The following is a 15727-nucleotide window of genomic DNA, read 5'->3' on the forward strand; positions in this document are numbered from 1 at the left end:
AGGCAAAATAGATGATAGTTTTCCAAACCACAACACTCTCCACAGAGCTTCCCAGCAGATCCCCTCTATCATTACAGAGGCTCGGGCAAAAGCCCTGCAGCTGAACTAGAACTCTCTGGGACTGGACTTGGCAAACAGCAGCAGGGACCTCAAAGAATTACAGTTCTTCAAAAAACATGAGTTTCACCTATGTGGGATGCCAGCATGCAACATACTCTCCAAAAGATTGCATAGATGTTAGACAACATCACACAGATACCATCCGCTCAGCTCCTTCCATAAAAAGTTAAAAAGCACTAGCCATTTCACACACAGAAACTGAACAACTGCACCCAACAGAATGGTGCTTATCCATGAAACAGCAGCTTTCAAGAAAAAAGAAAAAAAATGCATACAAATGCAGAGTAGGATCACGAAAGCATGAATTTAAGCCCTGATCTGTTCAATTCAGAAAATAAAATTGTTCTAATATTCATTTCAATTATTCCATAGTCCACTGTAGCTGTGATGGTAAGAAATTGCTCTTCAATCCTGCCATCTCACTAGTGACCTCACAGCTTTTACAAGGAGCCAACCAATTCACAGATTCAAGAAGAAAAAGATGCATCTTACCTGAGGATTTTTAAATGGGTAAAAAGTAAACAGGAAAACTGAAATATACTGCTTTTTAAGAAAGAGCTCTTCCCACCAGGTTTCACATTCCCAGGGAGGCAGGGAAGATATTAACCTGAGCCAGAAACATTGTTTAATCAGCCCCAACTAAAAAGAAGAAACCCCGTAGATAGCTCTACATACATCCTCTGCACAACTTATCAAAACACTGTCTCCTACAGACTCAAGCAGGGCAATGAAGTATTTTACACAGTAACCTTTCTCTTCCACACCTGATCACTCAGTTTTCCTTAAACAAGAGTTTCAGGGCATGGACTTCTCATTAGTACTGAAGGACACGGTATTATCATTTACTCTGCAAATAAAAGCCTACATACATGCTAGTTGCACTGTTTCTCAGGTGGAAGAGAAGGATAGTAGCCTTGAGAAGAGTTGTTTGAAGACATGCCAGATTTTAGATAAATCTTTGTTTAAAAATTACTGTCTACTACATAGCAGGATGCTTTCATTAAATAGGAGACTGTAACACAGGAGAATCTGTGACTCCATCCTCAAACAGCTAAGGCATACCCTTGTCAAAGCACTTTCTATATCAAAGCCTCAGATTTGTTTCTTGCCATTTCAGAAAAATCTGTTCCAGCCACATAATTTCAGAGTCAAGCTTCACTGCATGGTTTCACAGCGTAACAATTTGTAACATAAGATGTCTTCCTACAAAGGGTAGAAACAGCAAGTCTCTTCAACCGTATTTACAGACAAGGTAGTTAAGGTGAGCAAGGAAAGCCTATTTTCTTACCTGTCCACTCTTATTTCATACAATCCCCCCTTTTTCAGGGCTTAGCACCTTAAGAGCACACTATTTCAGTGGATAATTTGACATTTGTTTTTTGTTGGATTTCTTAAGTCAAAATCTCAGAAGCAACTATTGCAGCACAAAATTCATCTTAATCCATCCCTCTTTGGAAAGGGACTTGGATAACAAATCTCTAGAACTGGAGACAGACAAAAACATTGTTTGGCAATTGAAGTCTCTGTGAAAAAGAACATTCTGGTGCAAGTGTCAGGATCTCAGCTGTCTTGCTCCAGAAACCTGCATCATTGCAAGTGAAACCACTGTGAATTAGGATAGGATTCTTTCTTCACAGTTTATGGCACTAAAAATGAACTGTAATGAGAAGAATCTTATTTTCATAGGTATTCTGCTAGTTCAATAGAGAACACTTTTCTCCCTGCACTACAAAGAGTGACAGTTTTCTTCAGACAAAAATTCTTTCTATATGAACAAGTCTCTAAACAGATACTATTTTTTAACTTTTTTCCCCCTCACTTCCCTTGCAGCTTCAAATGCAACAAAGTTAGCACACTAAGTATGAACAGCCATTCTTTTTTTCAAAGAAACCTAAAAAAAATCCCCCAGTTAGGTACAGGACTACCTACTCAGAAGTACACTCTTATTTTTGAAAGAACAATACAGTTTGATACCAGCCAGTGGAGTTTGCTGAGTAAACAGCTGCTGAACAGAAAGGAAAGATCAAGTAGTTTATTTGACATTTTTGCAGGCCATAGCATAACAGGACAAAACTGGATTATGTTGGCCAAAGCATACAGTCTTCAACACTGTTTTACACTGTGATCAGGATTGGCTGTACACGGCAAGCAACATTCAGCAACAGCTTAGTCATCATCTTTAAGCTTCTTGATTTTATACTTATGGCGCTCAATTTCTTTCTGCAGGCGCTCTATCTCTTTCTTGTGATGATCGATCTCTTCCTCGTGGTGTTTCCTTAAAGCAGCGAGCTGCTCCCTCTCCTTCTCCCTGCGGGAAAACACGGCACCAAAGAGGCTTGAGGGCTCTCGGTCCACACGCCTCGGGGTCGCCGCAGCCGCTCAGGAAAGGCGCAGCGGGGAGGGTTTGGCTTTACAAGGGGAAAGCTTGGGGCGGGGGCGGGGGGAACGGCCGGCAGAGGCGCAGGGAACAGGCCTCTCCACGGGGCCGGCCGCACCCGCAGGGCTGGCGGCCGCCGCGGGAGGCTCTGTGGCAGGCCGGGCCCGCGCTCACCTGAAGTATCGCTCCTCCTCGGCCGCCTGCTTCTTGCCGAAGGCGCCGCCGGCCTCGCGGATGGCGCCGCCGCCGCCGCCGCCCTTCCCGGCGCCTTTGCCCAGCTCGCCGAGCTGTGAGGGGAGAGAGGGCGGTGAGAGAGGAGGGAAAGCAGGGAGAGGGGAGACCCCGAGACCCCCTCCCGGCGGCCTCCGCACCTGGTCGGCGCCCGAGCCCGAGCTCCAGGCACGCTGCTGCTGCGCCAGCAGGGCCCCGCGCAGGCCGCCGCGCAGCACCGCCGCCGCCATGGCCGCGCTGCCCTTGGAGCGCGAGCGCCGCGGACGCGCAGCGCCCCGCCCCGCGAGGTGGGCAGCAGCCGCCCCGCCCCGCCAATCAGCGGCGCGCTCGGCTGCGCGGCGGCGGGCAGCGCGCTGCCGCCCTCCGCCGCGGGGTCCTCGGGCGCTGCTGAGCCGGCTCCGCCCGCGTCGAGTTTAATCTACGGGCCCCTCTCCCGGGGGAAAGGGCTGGGCCTGGGTGAGGGGTGACCGCGCGCGGCAAGATGGCCCGGGGGCGGGGCAGAGCCGCGCGCCCCCGCGCAGCGCCCGCCGCCATCGCAGCGCGCGCGTAGGCCGGAGCCTGGCAGGCTGGGCTGGGCGGGGGGGGGAGGCGGGGCCTGTTGCCATGGCGCGCCGCGGCGGTGGCGTACCGAGGGCGCCGCCCGGCCCGCTGAGCCTTAGCGTCGCGGTCACGTGGGAGGGGCGCCGGCGCGTGGCGTCACGTTGCGTCACGTGGCGGCGGCGGCGATGGCGGCTCCGGCGGAGCACGGGGCGGGGGGCGCCGCCGAGGAGGCGTTTCTCACCTTCTACAGCGAGGTACCGGCGCGGCGCTGAGGCCGCGGCCGGCGAGGGCCGCGCCCGCCCCGCCCCCTGGCCGCCGCTCGCCTCCTGCCTGCCCCAGCCCGCCGCCTCTAGCAGCGCCGCGGCCTTGACGGGCGGAGCGGCGCCTGCCCCGCCGTTGCGCGCCGAGGGAGGGGGGGGGTCGCACGCGCGCGCGGCCTTCGTGAGGGGACCGAGCCGTGGGGGCGGCGCAGCCGGCGCGGTGGGGGCAGCGCGCAGGCCGGGGGGCCGCTCGGGGCCCCCGGCGGGGGGAGCGGGCCCTCGGGGCCGTGTGTGGCGCTGCTCACGGGCAGAGACGTGAGCGGGGCAGGCGGCGAGTGAATAACTGAGCGTGGACAAGGGCAGATGCGGGGCTGGAGTGTTTTCGCCATGGGGTGACTGATACTTTCCTAAATTACTGTTGTGACGCCGGGGGTTTCTTTCTCCTTCATAAAAACCTTCTGTTGTAGCTGGTGGAGGGAATCAAATGTTAAGCTGTGCCGATTTCTCAAGGGGTAAATCTGGTGGTAACTGTGTCCTCTGCAGTCCATTTTTGTGTTCTCTCTTATGTGGCTTAGCTTTTCTCACGGGTGAACTCCCATCCTGGTAAGCTCCATGGGGTCCCCTTTTTTCATCCTCCATTTGTCAGTTTGTGCACCACTTGGATTTATTTAAATGAGCCTCCCCACAACTGTTTAGTCCTTGAAATAAAGGTGAATGTGTATTTATACAATTCACTTTGGCTTAGTACTGTAGGGAACAAAAAGTAAACAGAACTGAATCATATAACTTTTGGTCATACTACCTTTGTACTTGTGCCAGTGTGGCTTAATGTGTTTAAGAGCCTGTCCCCAATATTAGGTTAAAAGCAATAGTGGAATCGATACCTAAAAACACTGTGATAGTAGTGCTAGTAAGGTATAGAAGTGAAGTGAAGGGGGGGGGGCGAAAAGGCACAGCTGTTGAATAGACTATAGGAGAGAAGTGCGAAAGTGTTTTCTGAGTTTTTGTAGTTAAAAGATAACGAAGATGCTGTCATGCTATAGAAAAGGATGAAAAATGTGCTCTGCTAACGCTTGAGTAAGGCAGTATTATTGAGTAGATAGCTACAAGCTTGGAATGAGCAGGATGTTTTGTAAATTGAAGTACAGGATAATGATGACTGTTGTAGTAATCACTCAGGAAAGCAGTTAAGCACGTTGTGATGGTCAGTGAATGAGTTTCTTTTTTTTTTTTTCTTTCTTTCTTTTTTCAGGTAAAGCAAATTGAAAAACGAGACTCTGTTTTAACATCAAAAAACCAAATTGACAGGCTAACCCGACCTGGATCTTCCTATTTCAACTTGAACCCCTTTGAGGTCAGTTTGAGCATTTTACTCTTCCTTTTGACTCGGTATACCAACTTCCTGGTTTGTTGGTTATTTATTTCAGTAAAAAGACCAAACATCAGAAAGAAAAAAAAATCTCCAGATATAGATTATTCTATGATGAAAGCTTACAAAATATAGAAGAATAGAGTTATGTGCTCACTCTCTTTTTACTGTTTATCATGGCACAAGCTGTATTCTTTCAGCAAACTTCCTTCAGCCAAAAAGGCTTTGATTCACTGAAAGGTTTTGGCAGATAAATGGCTAGTACTTTATGAATGAAAACATTAACAGCTACACATGACATGCTTGTCAGGTTCTGTTGTAATGCTCTTGGCTCAGCATTTCTGATTGTGCCTTTTATTTTGGATGTTCGTGCTATGAATGCGTGTAGTGCATTGAATGAGAAAAGGACTTTACCTTTGCATACCAGAGAGCAATCTGTGAAGCGTCAAAGGAAGACATACAGTTCCTTTCCACATTATTATAGTTTCATTTCAGTTGTAATTAGTTATATGTCTGCATATATCAGTGTAAAGTCTTAAGTAATCTGAAAGGCTGAGGAAGAGTGGTACAAGAATGTAAGCTGATGTTCCACCAGAGCTGGCTTTTTGTATGGGTATTTCTTCCTGATAGAATCATCTTTAGTTGCCTTTTTGTATCCTCAGATGCTCAGCTTTTTGTGGTCCAACGTAAGGCTGGTCAACCTTTTTAGATCAGTCAGCAGGTTTACCTTGACGTGTTCAGTTATGTGTAGAATCTTACTGACTTGGAGAGTAAATTGTTAAGAAAGCCATATAAAAGTAGGCATTTCCTTTCCTGCAAAGTGTTTGGTGTTTTTAGTTATTTTTATGTGTTTTTTTTTAACACATTATTAGTGTCAGACCTGCTTACATCTGCATTGAGTTAGCTCAGTTGTTCCTTAGTACTTTAGGCTCCGTAAATTAGTTCACAAAAGAGTTCCTAAACTCTGCCATGTCCCCAAAGATCAGTGCTTAGACCAGTGGGTTCATTCATGCAAAACAACCAGTGAAAGTCTCCCATCTTCTCTTAAAATGATAAAATAGGTTTTTACAAAATAGTATTTCCTGCCCTAAGTTCTCAATTATGAATGATCCAACAGTGCCTCAAACCCATCTGCTGCTCTGCTTCTGTTTCTGCCAAACTAAGCATTGCTGTAGGGCTGGCTGAAGGATTAGACTGAAGTGGCTCTTTAGGGATGGCAGCTGTCTTTACAAAACTCAGATGTGGAAAGGTCGTTAGCATAGTTGAGAGAAATGTATCATTTTTGGGACGTTTTACTTTTAACAAATGTTTCTGTGCCACTAGGTGAAAGTTTATGTTCTGAAGTAACTTCCTGATGCAGGAAGCTTTCTGACTTTGTGTCTATATGCCAATGAACCAAGCATTTAGGGCTTGCTGCCAGGAACCTGAAAAATGGAACCTATAATCAAACTTGCTCTGTTGTCATGGTCTCTTTTAGGTACTGCAGATGGATCCTGAAGCCACAGATGAAGAGATAAAGAAAAGGTTCCGGCAGGTATTTGGCTTTTGCAGTGGAAGCCTTTGGAGGGAGAGTAGAAGCTCAGTAAAGATTAAGCAGCTGTGTTTGTGAGCAAGCAAAAAGGTGGTAAAGTTGTTTTGGATAGATAAGTCTTTTTCTTTCTTTTCTTTTCTTTTTTCTTTTTTTTCTGAAGAAGAAATACAGAGAACAATTTCTGTATGAACAGTGTGAGAGCTGCAGAAACGTCTCTGATTCACGCATGGTGTTCTGCTTTGCCTGTGAAGTGTGACTAGGCTAGTACAGTGATATGCCTATGCATTTTAGCCTAAAGAGAAGGTAAAAACTTACTAGAAATCATGATCTGAAAAAATGTATTTGTCTCAAATATGTGGACTGCAATGCAGAAGTATATTTTCTGTAAAGTTTTTTTTTTTTTTAATAATTTCAGTGGTCATTCTTCATTGTTGGGTTACCTATAACAGCAGCAGCCCTGCTCACTGACTCTTCTGTGTTGCTCCATATTCTTTTCAGTGTAGTAATTCTGGGGTAATCTGCAGAAAAAAAACTTGTTTTGTTAGTGCATCCAGCAAAGAAATGCAGTGTGAAGGGGGTTGCAGACTTCTGCCTCAATTAGTGTAGTAAACATCAAGAGCTGACTTAAACAGGGAGCTGTGCTGGCTGTCTTGTGCTGACAGATCAATGCTCCTGGTGTGGGATACGGGCTGCAGAAATACTTGAGGAGTGGTAGGATAACTTTGTAGTCCTTTGCTGACTTTTCATTTTTTGCAAATAATAAATTGGGGCTGCCTTAGCTTCAGGGTGATAGACTATGTTCTGAAGACGATAAGATGAAATAAAATGCATGAAACTGTGTATTGAAGAAATCAAACACCTAAATACAGAAGGTGGAACAAATGCAAGAAGAAAAGGATACTGGCTGTAGCAAATCACTGAGTAAATCAGCAGCATGCTATTGTTGCGGATGGGAGGCAGACCTTTTCCTATGAGCTAGAAATTGTCAAAAGTGGAGCTAAAGAAGTAATTATTTTACATTATTCAGCACTGATGCAATTTCAGTTCCAGCCCTATGCCGAGTTTTGAGCATTATGGTAGTAAAGAAGCAGAAAAACTAGAGTCCAGACAACAACAGCAAAAATAAGAGATCTGCAAAAAGAATGCCGTATGGGGAAAGTATAAAAGAAGTTTTTTTTTCCCTGGAAGGAGAAGATGGAGAACATGTGCTCTTTAGTCCGTTAAAGGTTGCCATGAGGATGGTAGTGGTCAGTGTCCTGTCTCAGCTGGGCAAAGAGTGCAGGAAGGAGTTTTTCCCTCTTTCAGTAGAGAAGCCTAAGGAGAAATTTACCCACTCTTTAAGTAGTTTAACCTCTGAATAGCCTTAGAGATGCTGGAGAACCCTCCTCTTCAAACGTCTTTCAGTAAAAGTTAAACGTCAGTGGGAGCTGACCTTTGTAGATGCGTTTCCACTTGAGACTAAGGACACGCAACTTGAGTGACCAAGGGTTTTCTATCAGCCCTAGGCTACTGCAGCTCAAGGGTGTTTGTATTGCTCTGTAGATCCAAAGCTGCATTTTTTTTTTCTCAGACAACGTGTTAATAGCTGTAGTTGTACTTGATTTTCAGTTAGGAATCCTATGAGCCTTTTCTGAGGGAAACGTGTTGCCAGCTTATTTGCCTGTTTAAAAAGGAGTGTGATCCCTTAAGATTCCTTGTGTCTGAGACTATTTCCGTCTGCTTACAGAAATTTCTGGAATGTTATTTATCTTTTAGAATTGTCTTAGTATCAAGATCCTTTCTCTTGCAGTTATCGATATTGGTACATCCGGACAAAAATCAAGATGATGCAGATAGAGCCCAGAAGGCCTTTGAAGGTAATTCTCCCATACTTCCTTATAGATTACTGTGTGATAGTAGTTGGTCTGGTATTTTTCTGTAGCTGGTTTAAATGATTTATTAGGGCTAGAGGCCCCACAAATGGACAGAAGAATTGCTGTAGAGTTGTTTCAGGTGAGGGAGGTGTGTGGAGTGGTATTTCAGCAGCAGAATGTCACTAGGTGGCAGTAATGGCATTGTTGGAGCACATCGGGATAACCTCGTCCATAATGTTTACAGGTTATTCAAGCAAAAACATTTAATTCATGCATTAGATTTTATTCAAAGACCACAGGACAGAAAATGTCTTGGCTTATGCTTTGTATTACAGCTGGGAGTCATGCAACTTAAACCAACCTCATTCTTTGTAACTTATAACACTTGTTAAAACTGACACTTTCCCCCTGCTAATTCCACAAAGGTGACTGATGGTCTCTGTCATTACTGTACTCCAGATCTCATCAGACTAATCAGGATATTGCTTTCTTAAATGTATAAAAAAATGATAATAATAAAAAGCCCTAGGAAGGGAAGTTCAGATGGTTACAAGTAGCAGTCTCTCATTACCCTGAAAATGTGACTACTGATGTTATTAATATTGATGCTTTTTGTTAGCTGTAGATAAAGCGTACAAGTTGCTACTAGATCAAGAGCAAAAGAAGAGGGCCTTGGATGTGATACAGGCAGGAAAAGAATATGTGGAACATACTGTAAGTATTCCATATGAACAGCCAGAGGTGGGGTGCGTGGATCATAAGTCATTTGTAATTTGCTTCTATTTGTACACATGCTGTATGTTTAGGTCATGAAAAGGTGAGCTGAGCAAAGCTCTTAAAGCTGTGCAATTGGACTGTGAGCATGAACAAACATGCTTTATCCAAGATTACTATTGAGCTCAGTGCAGGATAATTCAGTGAAATTCAGTACTTTCAGTAATTAGGCTAGAACACGTGATCCAACCAAAATACTTCTTTTGAATCTGTGAATGAATGATGCAGATCAAAGGTGTTTAGGTGGAAGAAAATAGGCAGTGATAGCAGGAAACTGGGAAATTTTGGGGAAGATGACCTATAAGATAAGGAAAGGAGCTTGGATCACACTAGCCAAGAAGTTAGTTGACTGATATGAGCAGACTAAAACACAACAACATTAAAAGAGCAAATGATGTGGGAGAACTTGGATACTCTAAAGCAATGAGCACTTTATGTTCTACTTGATGTCATTAGTCTTTCAAATATTGCCAAGCAAAATAAACTTCCTGCTGGTTTTGATGGTGTATGTTGAATATAAATATATCCTTAAAAAAAAAAAAAAGCTTCAAGCCACAGGGATTGTGTTGAATGAATAGTTTTCAGTGTTTTTAATTATTAGTGGTCAGATTCTAGTGATGTTGTATGTGTCTATCTGGACCTAGGGCTAGCAGGTGTCTTTGACCTAAATTAAAACATGATCACAGAACAGAATCACAGAATGGGTAAGGTTGGAAGGGACCTCTGGAGATCATCTAGTCCAACGTCCCTGCTCCAGCAGGGTCACCTGGAGACTCCACAACCTCTCTGGGCAACCTCTTCCAGTGCTCTGTCACTCTCACAGTGAAGAAATTCCTCTTCACGTTCAGGCAGAACTTCCTGTGGTTCAGTTTGTGCCTTTTGCTTCTAGCACTTTTGCATGGGACAACTGAAAAGAGTTTGTCTCCATCCCCTTGACACCCTTCCTTCAGGTACTTACAGACATTGATAAGATCCTCCCTCAGTCTTCTCTTTCCCATGCTAAAGAGGCCCAGCTCTCACAGCCGTTCCTCATAGGGCAGATGCTCCAGCCCTCTGATCATCCTCGTAGCCCTATGCTGGACTCTCTCCAGTAGCTGCATGTCTCTCTTGTACTGTGGAGCCCAGAATGATCGAAATCAACATCTTGCTGTCATCTGTAGCTCTTACACAGTGAACTAGGAATGCAGAAATACTATGATGGAAGCACTGTAAAACTTCATAGACTCTTACATTTGTTCTTAAATCTTCAGGTGAAAGAAAAAAAGAAGCAATTGAAGAAGGATGGAAAGCCTCCTATTGTAGAAGAGGATGATCCTGAAATTGTAAGTTTCATGCTGTTCAAAGAGGCTGGATATTGCACTGGAGTTCTATAGAATGTGTTTCAAGAACTTAAGAAACGATCAAAAAGTTTTTACTAGGTTTGCTGGAATGTTGTAAATCCTTTTACTAGCTGAAAAACAAATTCTGAAAAGTCACTGTGGAAATCTCACGTTGGTCAATATGTGTGTAGAAAGCAGTTTAGTGTAAAAGCAAACATCATGAGATCCTGTGGATCAAAATTTTCAAATTCTCTTCATGGAGCAAGTCTTTGCTACTTGTGCATCACAGTCTGTTTTGAATTAAATTTCCTCTTGTAACTGTACATTGAGTACTGGAATTGCAGCATTTTTACTGCCAGCAACAGCAGGTATAGAACCTCTAGCAACATGTGTAATGTGTGCTCTTAATGTCATTCTGTAATAAGGGCTGTCTGGACTGTTTTTTCTTTACAGCATTCAAGGATAGATTTGCTGTTCTGCAACAAATTATTTACTCAAAAAAGCATGACATAAGACAGCTCTTCTCTTCCAGTTCCTAGTCTGAAAAAGTCAAGCGATATTAGGAACTTAGATGATTCTCAAACACTGACATTGTTAGACTTAGTAGCTTCACTCTTTTCTTTATATAGCAATTTTTTTTTGATGTCATCACAGTAACCCCTGAACATTTTTTTTCCCATTGATTTTTAGAAGTCTCTTACGTTCTTCAGTAATGATGTTTGTTTTAAGTATACTCATGTTTCCCACTGGAAACCTAGTTCTAGATTGTTGCAACATCAAGAAGATCTATTGGAAAATTATCATCTAAACACTAACTGTTTGCCTTTTGTGTTGTGTCAAGTATCATGACTGTTGCAAGACTCAGCAGAAGGATGAGAGAGCTTAAAATACATGGCTCTGTTTATGCACAACTTCTTGAATACCAAATGGAATGAGTATTTACTAGTGTAGTAAGTAGTGTTTCTAGGTGTCAGGCCCAGAATTTATTCAGCAGTGTTTTATACCATTTCCTGTGCATCTGCTACTAGTTATTATTAAGGCAAGATATGGGGTTATATGGGCATACATATGCTTTGCATTCTTTCTGTGCTTCTTACCTTGTCACATAAAACAGACTTCTCTGTGTTAATGTGCATTATTTTGAGACTAGATTTGTGTTTTACAGTTCAAACAGGCTGTATACAAACAGACCATGAAGCTCTTTGCTGAACTGGAAATTAAGAGGAAAGAAAGAGAAGCTAAAGAAATGCATGAAAGGTATGAGCAGCAATCTGTTTGTGCATTTCAGGCTTTCCTTCACCCCTCCTGTTTACTCAGAGGAGATTAGAAATCAGAATCATAGAAAAGTTGAGGTTGGAAGGGATCTCTGGAGATCATCTGGTCCAACCTTCTGCTGAAAGCAAAGCCTTAGTTTAGATTATTAAGATCCTCGTCAAACAGCGTTCCACCACTTCTCTGGGCAACTTATTGGTTGTAGAACTCTGTGTTTGAGAAAATCATATTGGAAACCTGGCCTCCTGTATTTAAGATATTTATGTTTGGTATGCTGATATACTCTGTGGAGGCCAGTTAAAATAGTGAAATGGTGACCTTTATGCATGCTGTTAAAATTAAAAATCAATTCTTTGTATGCTAATTAAGTGTAGAAATATCCCATTACATGTGTGATCCTGAACTATCTTAGGTGTTTTCATTACATGCTTTTTGAGTGCTGACTGCAGATGTATTTTTGCACTTCCTGCTTTAACAAGGCTTTTCCTCTAATGATCAATGAAGGTAATCTAGAAGATAGTTGCAGGGTACTAATTCTAATTACAATTGAAAAGAATGAGTGGGAGATTTTTTTTCTCCCCTCATTAACTTGCATAGTAGGTTTATTACTTTGCATGATAAATTTATTAACCTCGAAACCTCAAATTTAACCTCAAAATGTGTGCTCTTGACAATTTTAGAAACTTACACTTCAGAGGCTGAGAGCATGACAAAGACAACGTATGCAAGAGAAGCTGACTCCCTGGTCTAATATATGCATACTGTGGGTGGTGCCAAACCACCTTCTGTGCTCACTGCTCACCTCAGTTTGAAATAAAATCCTATACGTTGCGTTATCTTAGGTGTTTTATGTAGAACGTGTATGTGTCTTTTCTGATAAGCACTTCAATCTGCCAAGCAATCAAACGAGCTTTCTGGGATACTTTGAGAGCATTACATGTTTCTTTAGTGGAGATGCTTGTGGGTTCATAACTTCTTTGTGATCTGCCTTCCAGGAAGCGGCAGAGGGAAGAGGAAATTGAGGCACAAGAGAAAGCTAAACGAGAGCGAGAATGGCAAAAGAACTTTGAGGTAATTGGCTGTTGAGCTGGATGCTGCTTACAGGAATGTTGTTCATTTAATCCACAGTCTGATCCCAGTTCATGTTTGAGAGGCCTTTAAGAAAGAGGGCATCTGGGAGAACAGTGTGTGAGCTGGGCTGCCATCCTGTGGAAAGTGGTCAGCTAGAATTTTGCTGGAGGCTCAGTTGGAAAGAGTTTATGTGTATTTATGTGCTGCATAAAGTGAATACCGGAAGCTGGATGTTGTGGAAACCCCTGAATCTACCACGCACATGTAACGCTGCTGTGTTGAGTGTGCACTGTGGGTATTGTCACGTAATAGGAGAGAGATAAATAAGTGTGCTACTTGCCTTGCTGCTGGCAGAAGTTCTGTGATCAGCTTGACAGGAAAGGTTGCATGTCATCGCTGTAGGGATGCAGTGAAGGTCAGAAGCTGAGGATGTGAGCAAACATCATAAGCAGATAACAGTGGACCAAACAGAGAAGCTACTGAGCTGTTGAAGTACCAGTGTGTCCTCAACCATTCCTGGACAGCTGAATCACTGCACTTGCAAGTGTCTTCTCCAGCCTTGCCAGTGGTTATTTAAACTGTGTGAAAAAACCGTATCAAAGCTAGGCGTTAATGTTGAAAGTGGATTATATGAATACATAAGAGTAGGAAGCTTATCGGTGCTAGTGACTGTGGCAGGGAGCGGACGATTGGAGTTAAAATAGCATGTGAATTCTTATCTGCTCCTGTATGTGTGCTGATTCTTGTTTGTGAGAATAAGAAGTCTGAGATAGAGTAGTTCTGCATCTGTCCCAGCTAAAAACAAACAAACAAAAAAAAACCCCTCTTCCTTTAAGGTGCTCACACTGCACCTCTGCGTTGTTCGTGGTTCCCTGCTTCTGTTTTCTGGATCCTGAGTCCTTGATCTTGAGTCCTTTCTCTGCATGTTGGGTTCTAGTTCTGTTCAGCTCTCCTGTCTCTTTATCCCAAAGATGCATATGTATGTAGGTTTTCTCCCTTGCGTATGTTCTGCAGCACTTCTAAATGCTCATGAAGATATTCCATGATGCAAGTTCTTGTCTGCTGTTTCTAGGAGCTATTCATAGGCTGCTCAGAGAGCTGAATCATATCTTGGTCTACCACAGGAAGAGCAAGACGGAACATCCAGTTTCACCCACCTCACTCCAAAACAAGAGGGTTATAACAGAAGTTGACATGTAGCCTTATCCCTAATAAAGGTGTGATCCTGCCCTGGGGGAAGGATGGATGTGAGTGAGGTAGACAGCAATCTTAGCCAGAGTCCAGTACAGAGACACAGCTATATTCAGGCAGGCCTTGAGCATGTGGATCACATGCTTCAAAGTGGATTGTCTCTGGACTTGTTCTGTCCTAATGTCTGACACTTCAGCCTGTAGGAATGATAGGTGGGGTCTGTGCAGAGTCCTGTTTTTTCAGGAAGAGTTTTTGCTGCTTCCCTGATAGGCGAGGAAGAAGAGAAAAGAATATAATTGAGACCTTTCTTTACTGCGTTTTTGTGATGAGGCCTGGGGCAAGAAGCACGAGAGGAGACAGCAGTACGCTCAGCTTCTCTCTTATTTCTGCCTGCCTTCAAGCTGCAGCACAGACAGAGGTGTCACAGGGCTGTGGGACAGAGTAAAAAAACAGCAAGCTCTAGGCTGACGGATTGGGAACATCCATTGGAGATGAGGTTTCTTGTTTGCTTAGCAGAGCAGAGGATTCGGTAGGCTATAGTCAGGACTGCGTATCCTAAGCTGGTTGATTCTGAAACAAGAAAACAACATGTTATATATATTGGTGTTTGTAAGCTCAGTTGTACCTCCACTGCTCTGGCACTTCACACTGTCTGTATGTCCTGACTGCCAGAGTGCTTACATGCTGGGTAAGGGGGAAATCGCTACTGATCTCTTGAAAATGGTGCGCACAGCCTGTTATCTGACTCTTGCCCTTGTTAACCCTCCCCTTCCTCTCTGTTGTCCCCAGGAAAGTCGTGATGGTCGTGTGGACAGTTGGAGAAATTTCCAGGCAAATACAAAGGGGAAGAAAGAAAAGAAAAACAGGACCTTCCTGAGACCTCCCAAAGTAAAAATGGAGCAGCGTGAATGATCCTGGCACCACTGCCCAAGTGCAGCTCCTCAGTCCCCTCCCTGCTTTTAAGGACTCATTGGCACCTAGAGTAAGAATAGCTTTTTAGTAGACTGTTTGTTTCCAGTACAATTAATTATTGGTCAAAGTATTTTTTGTACTCTGTCCATTTGAACTAGGGCCGTAATATGACCTTGGCCAGGAACTCGCTATGCATAGAACACTTGGCTTAGGAGGGTCCGCCATTATTGCTGTCCTGTTTGTCTGCTGCCCTGTAACTTGATGTTTTGTACTTCACAGAGATTGTGCTGTTTCATCTCTTTCATTTCTAGTTTGAGAGCTGAACAAAATGTCTAAAATGCATCAGTACCTTTCCAGGCGTCGTCTTTCTCAGCAAGTCCAGCTTTCAAAAGGTCCAAACTGGCTCTGGGAATCTGCTTCCAGCACTGTGCAGTGCAGCTGACCTGCAGATAAAACAGTCTGCAGCTCCTCACTGAACTCAGTGGTGCTTGGAAGACACAACCCCTACCCCCAAGATCTGATTTCCAAACTAAAATCCCAGCTCTCAGGCTTAGAGTTCTGTTAATCTCAGATGAGCTGGTCACTTCCTGTAAAGAAAAAGTAACCTCTCTTGATTAATAGTTAGTTGCAATGGTCTGTATGTAAAATAAATTTTTACCCAAGTTATAAGGTTCTTGCTTAGAATTATTCAAAGATGCAGTCATAAGGCTGTGAGTTGAGTGCTAGCCACTGAGATGTTATCACTGATAACATCATGAATGTGAAAACATTCATAGGATGAATGTTTTCCCTGGGAAGGGTCTACTGTTAATTCAAAAGTCTGCTCTGAGTTGAATTTCAAGTGAGAGCCATCCAGGTAGGCACCAGGGAGAGGACTCTTCCCTGACTGCTGCCTGAGGGGGTGCAG

At 43.8% G+C, this 15727-nt stretch overlaps 2 protein-coding genes across 2 annotated transcripts; one reads left to right on the forward strand and one right to left on the reverse strand.

Annotated features, from left to right (window-relative positions):
* Positions 1–2137: 2137 nt before the first annotated feature.
* Positions 2138–2980, reverse strand: ATP5IF1 (ATP synthase inhibitory factor subunit 1). The gene is made up of 3 exons (XM_062594088.1): positions 2869–2980; positions 2672–2784; positions 2138–2428 (listed from the first exon to the last, which is right to left on the reverse strand). Exons 1-3 carry the CDS (start codon positions 2956–2958, stop codon positions 2287–2289), a joined length of 345 nt encoding a protein of 114 aa, XP_062450072.1. The 5' UTR covers positions 2959–2980; the 3' UTR covers positions 2138–2286.
* Positions 2981–3423: 443 nt separating this feature from the next.
* Positions 3424–15489, forward strand: DNAJC8 (DnaJ heat shock protein family (Hsp40) member C8). Its single transcript, XM_062594024.1, has 9 exons — positions 3424–3522; positions 4781–4882; positions 6375–6431; positions 8218–8284; positions 8901–8995; positions 10306–10377; positions 11540–11631; positions 12642–12717; positions 14698–15489. Exons 1-9 carry the CDS (start codon positions 3454–3456, stop codon positions 14818–14820), a joined length of 753 nt encoding a protein of 250 aa, XP_062450008.1. The 5' UTR covers positions 3424–3453; the 3' UTR covers positions 14821–15489.
* The last annotated feature ends 238 nt before the right edge of the window (positions 15490–15727 follow it).

Source organism: Rhea pennata, chromosome 23 (assembly GCF_028389875.1).
Source record: "Rhea pennata isolate bPtePen1 chromosome 23, bPtePen1.pri, whole genome shotgun sequence".
NCBI lineage: Eukaryota > Metazoa > Chordata > Aves > Rheiformes > Rheidae > Rhea > Rhea pennata.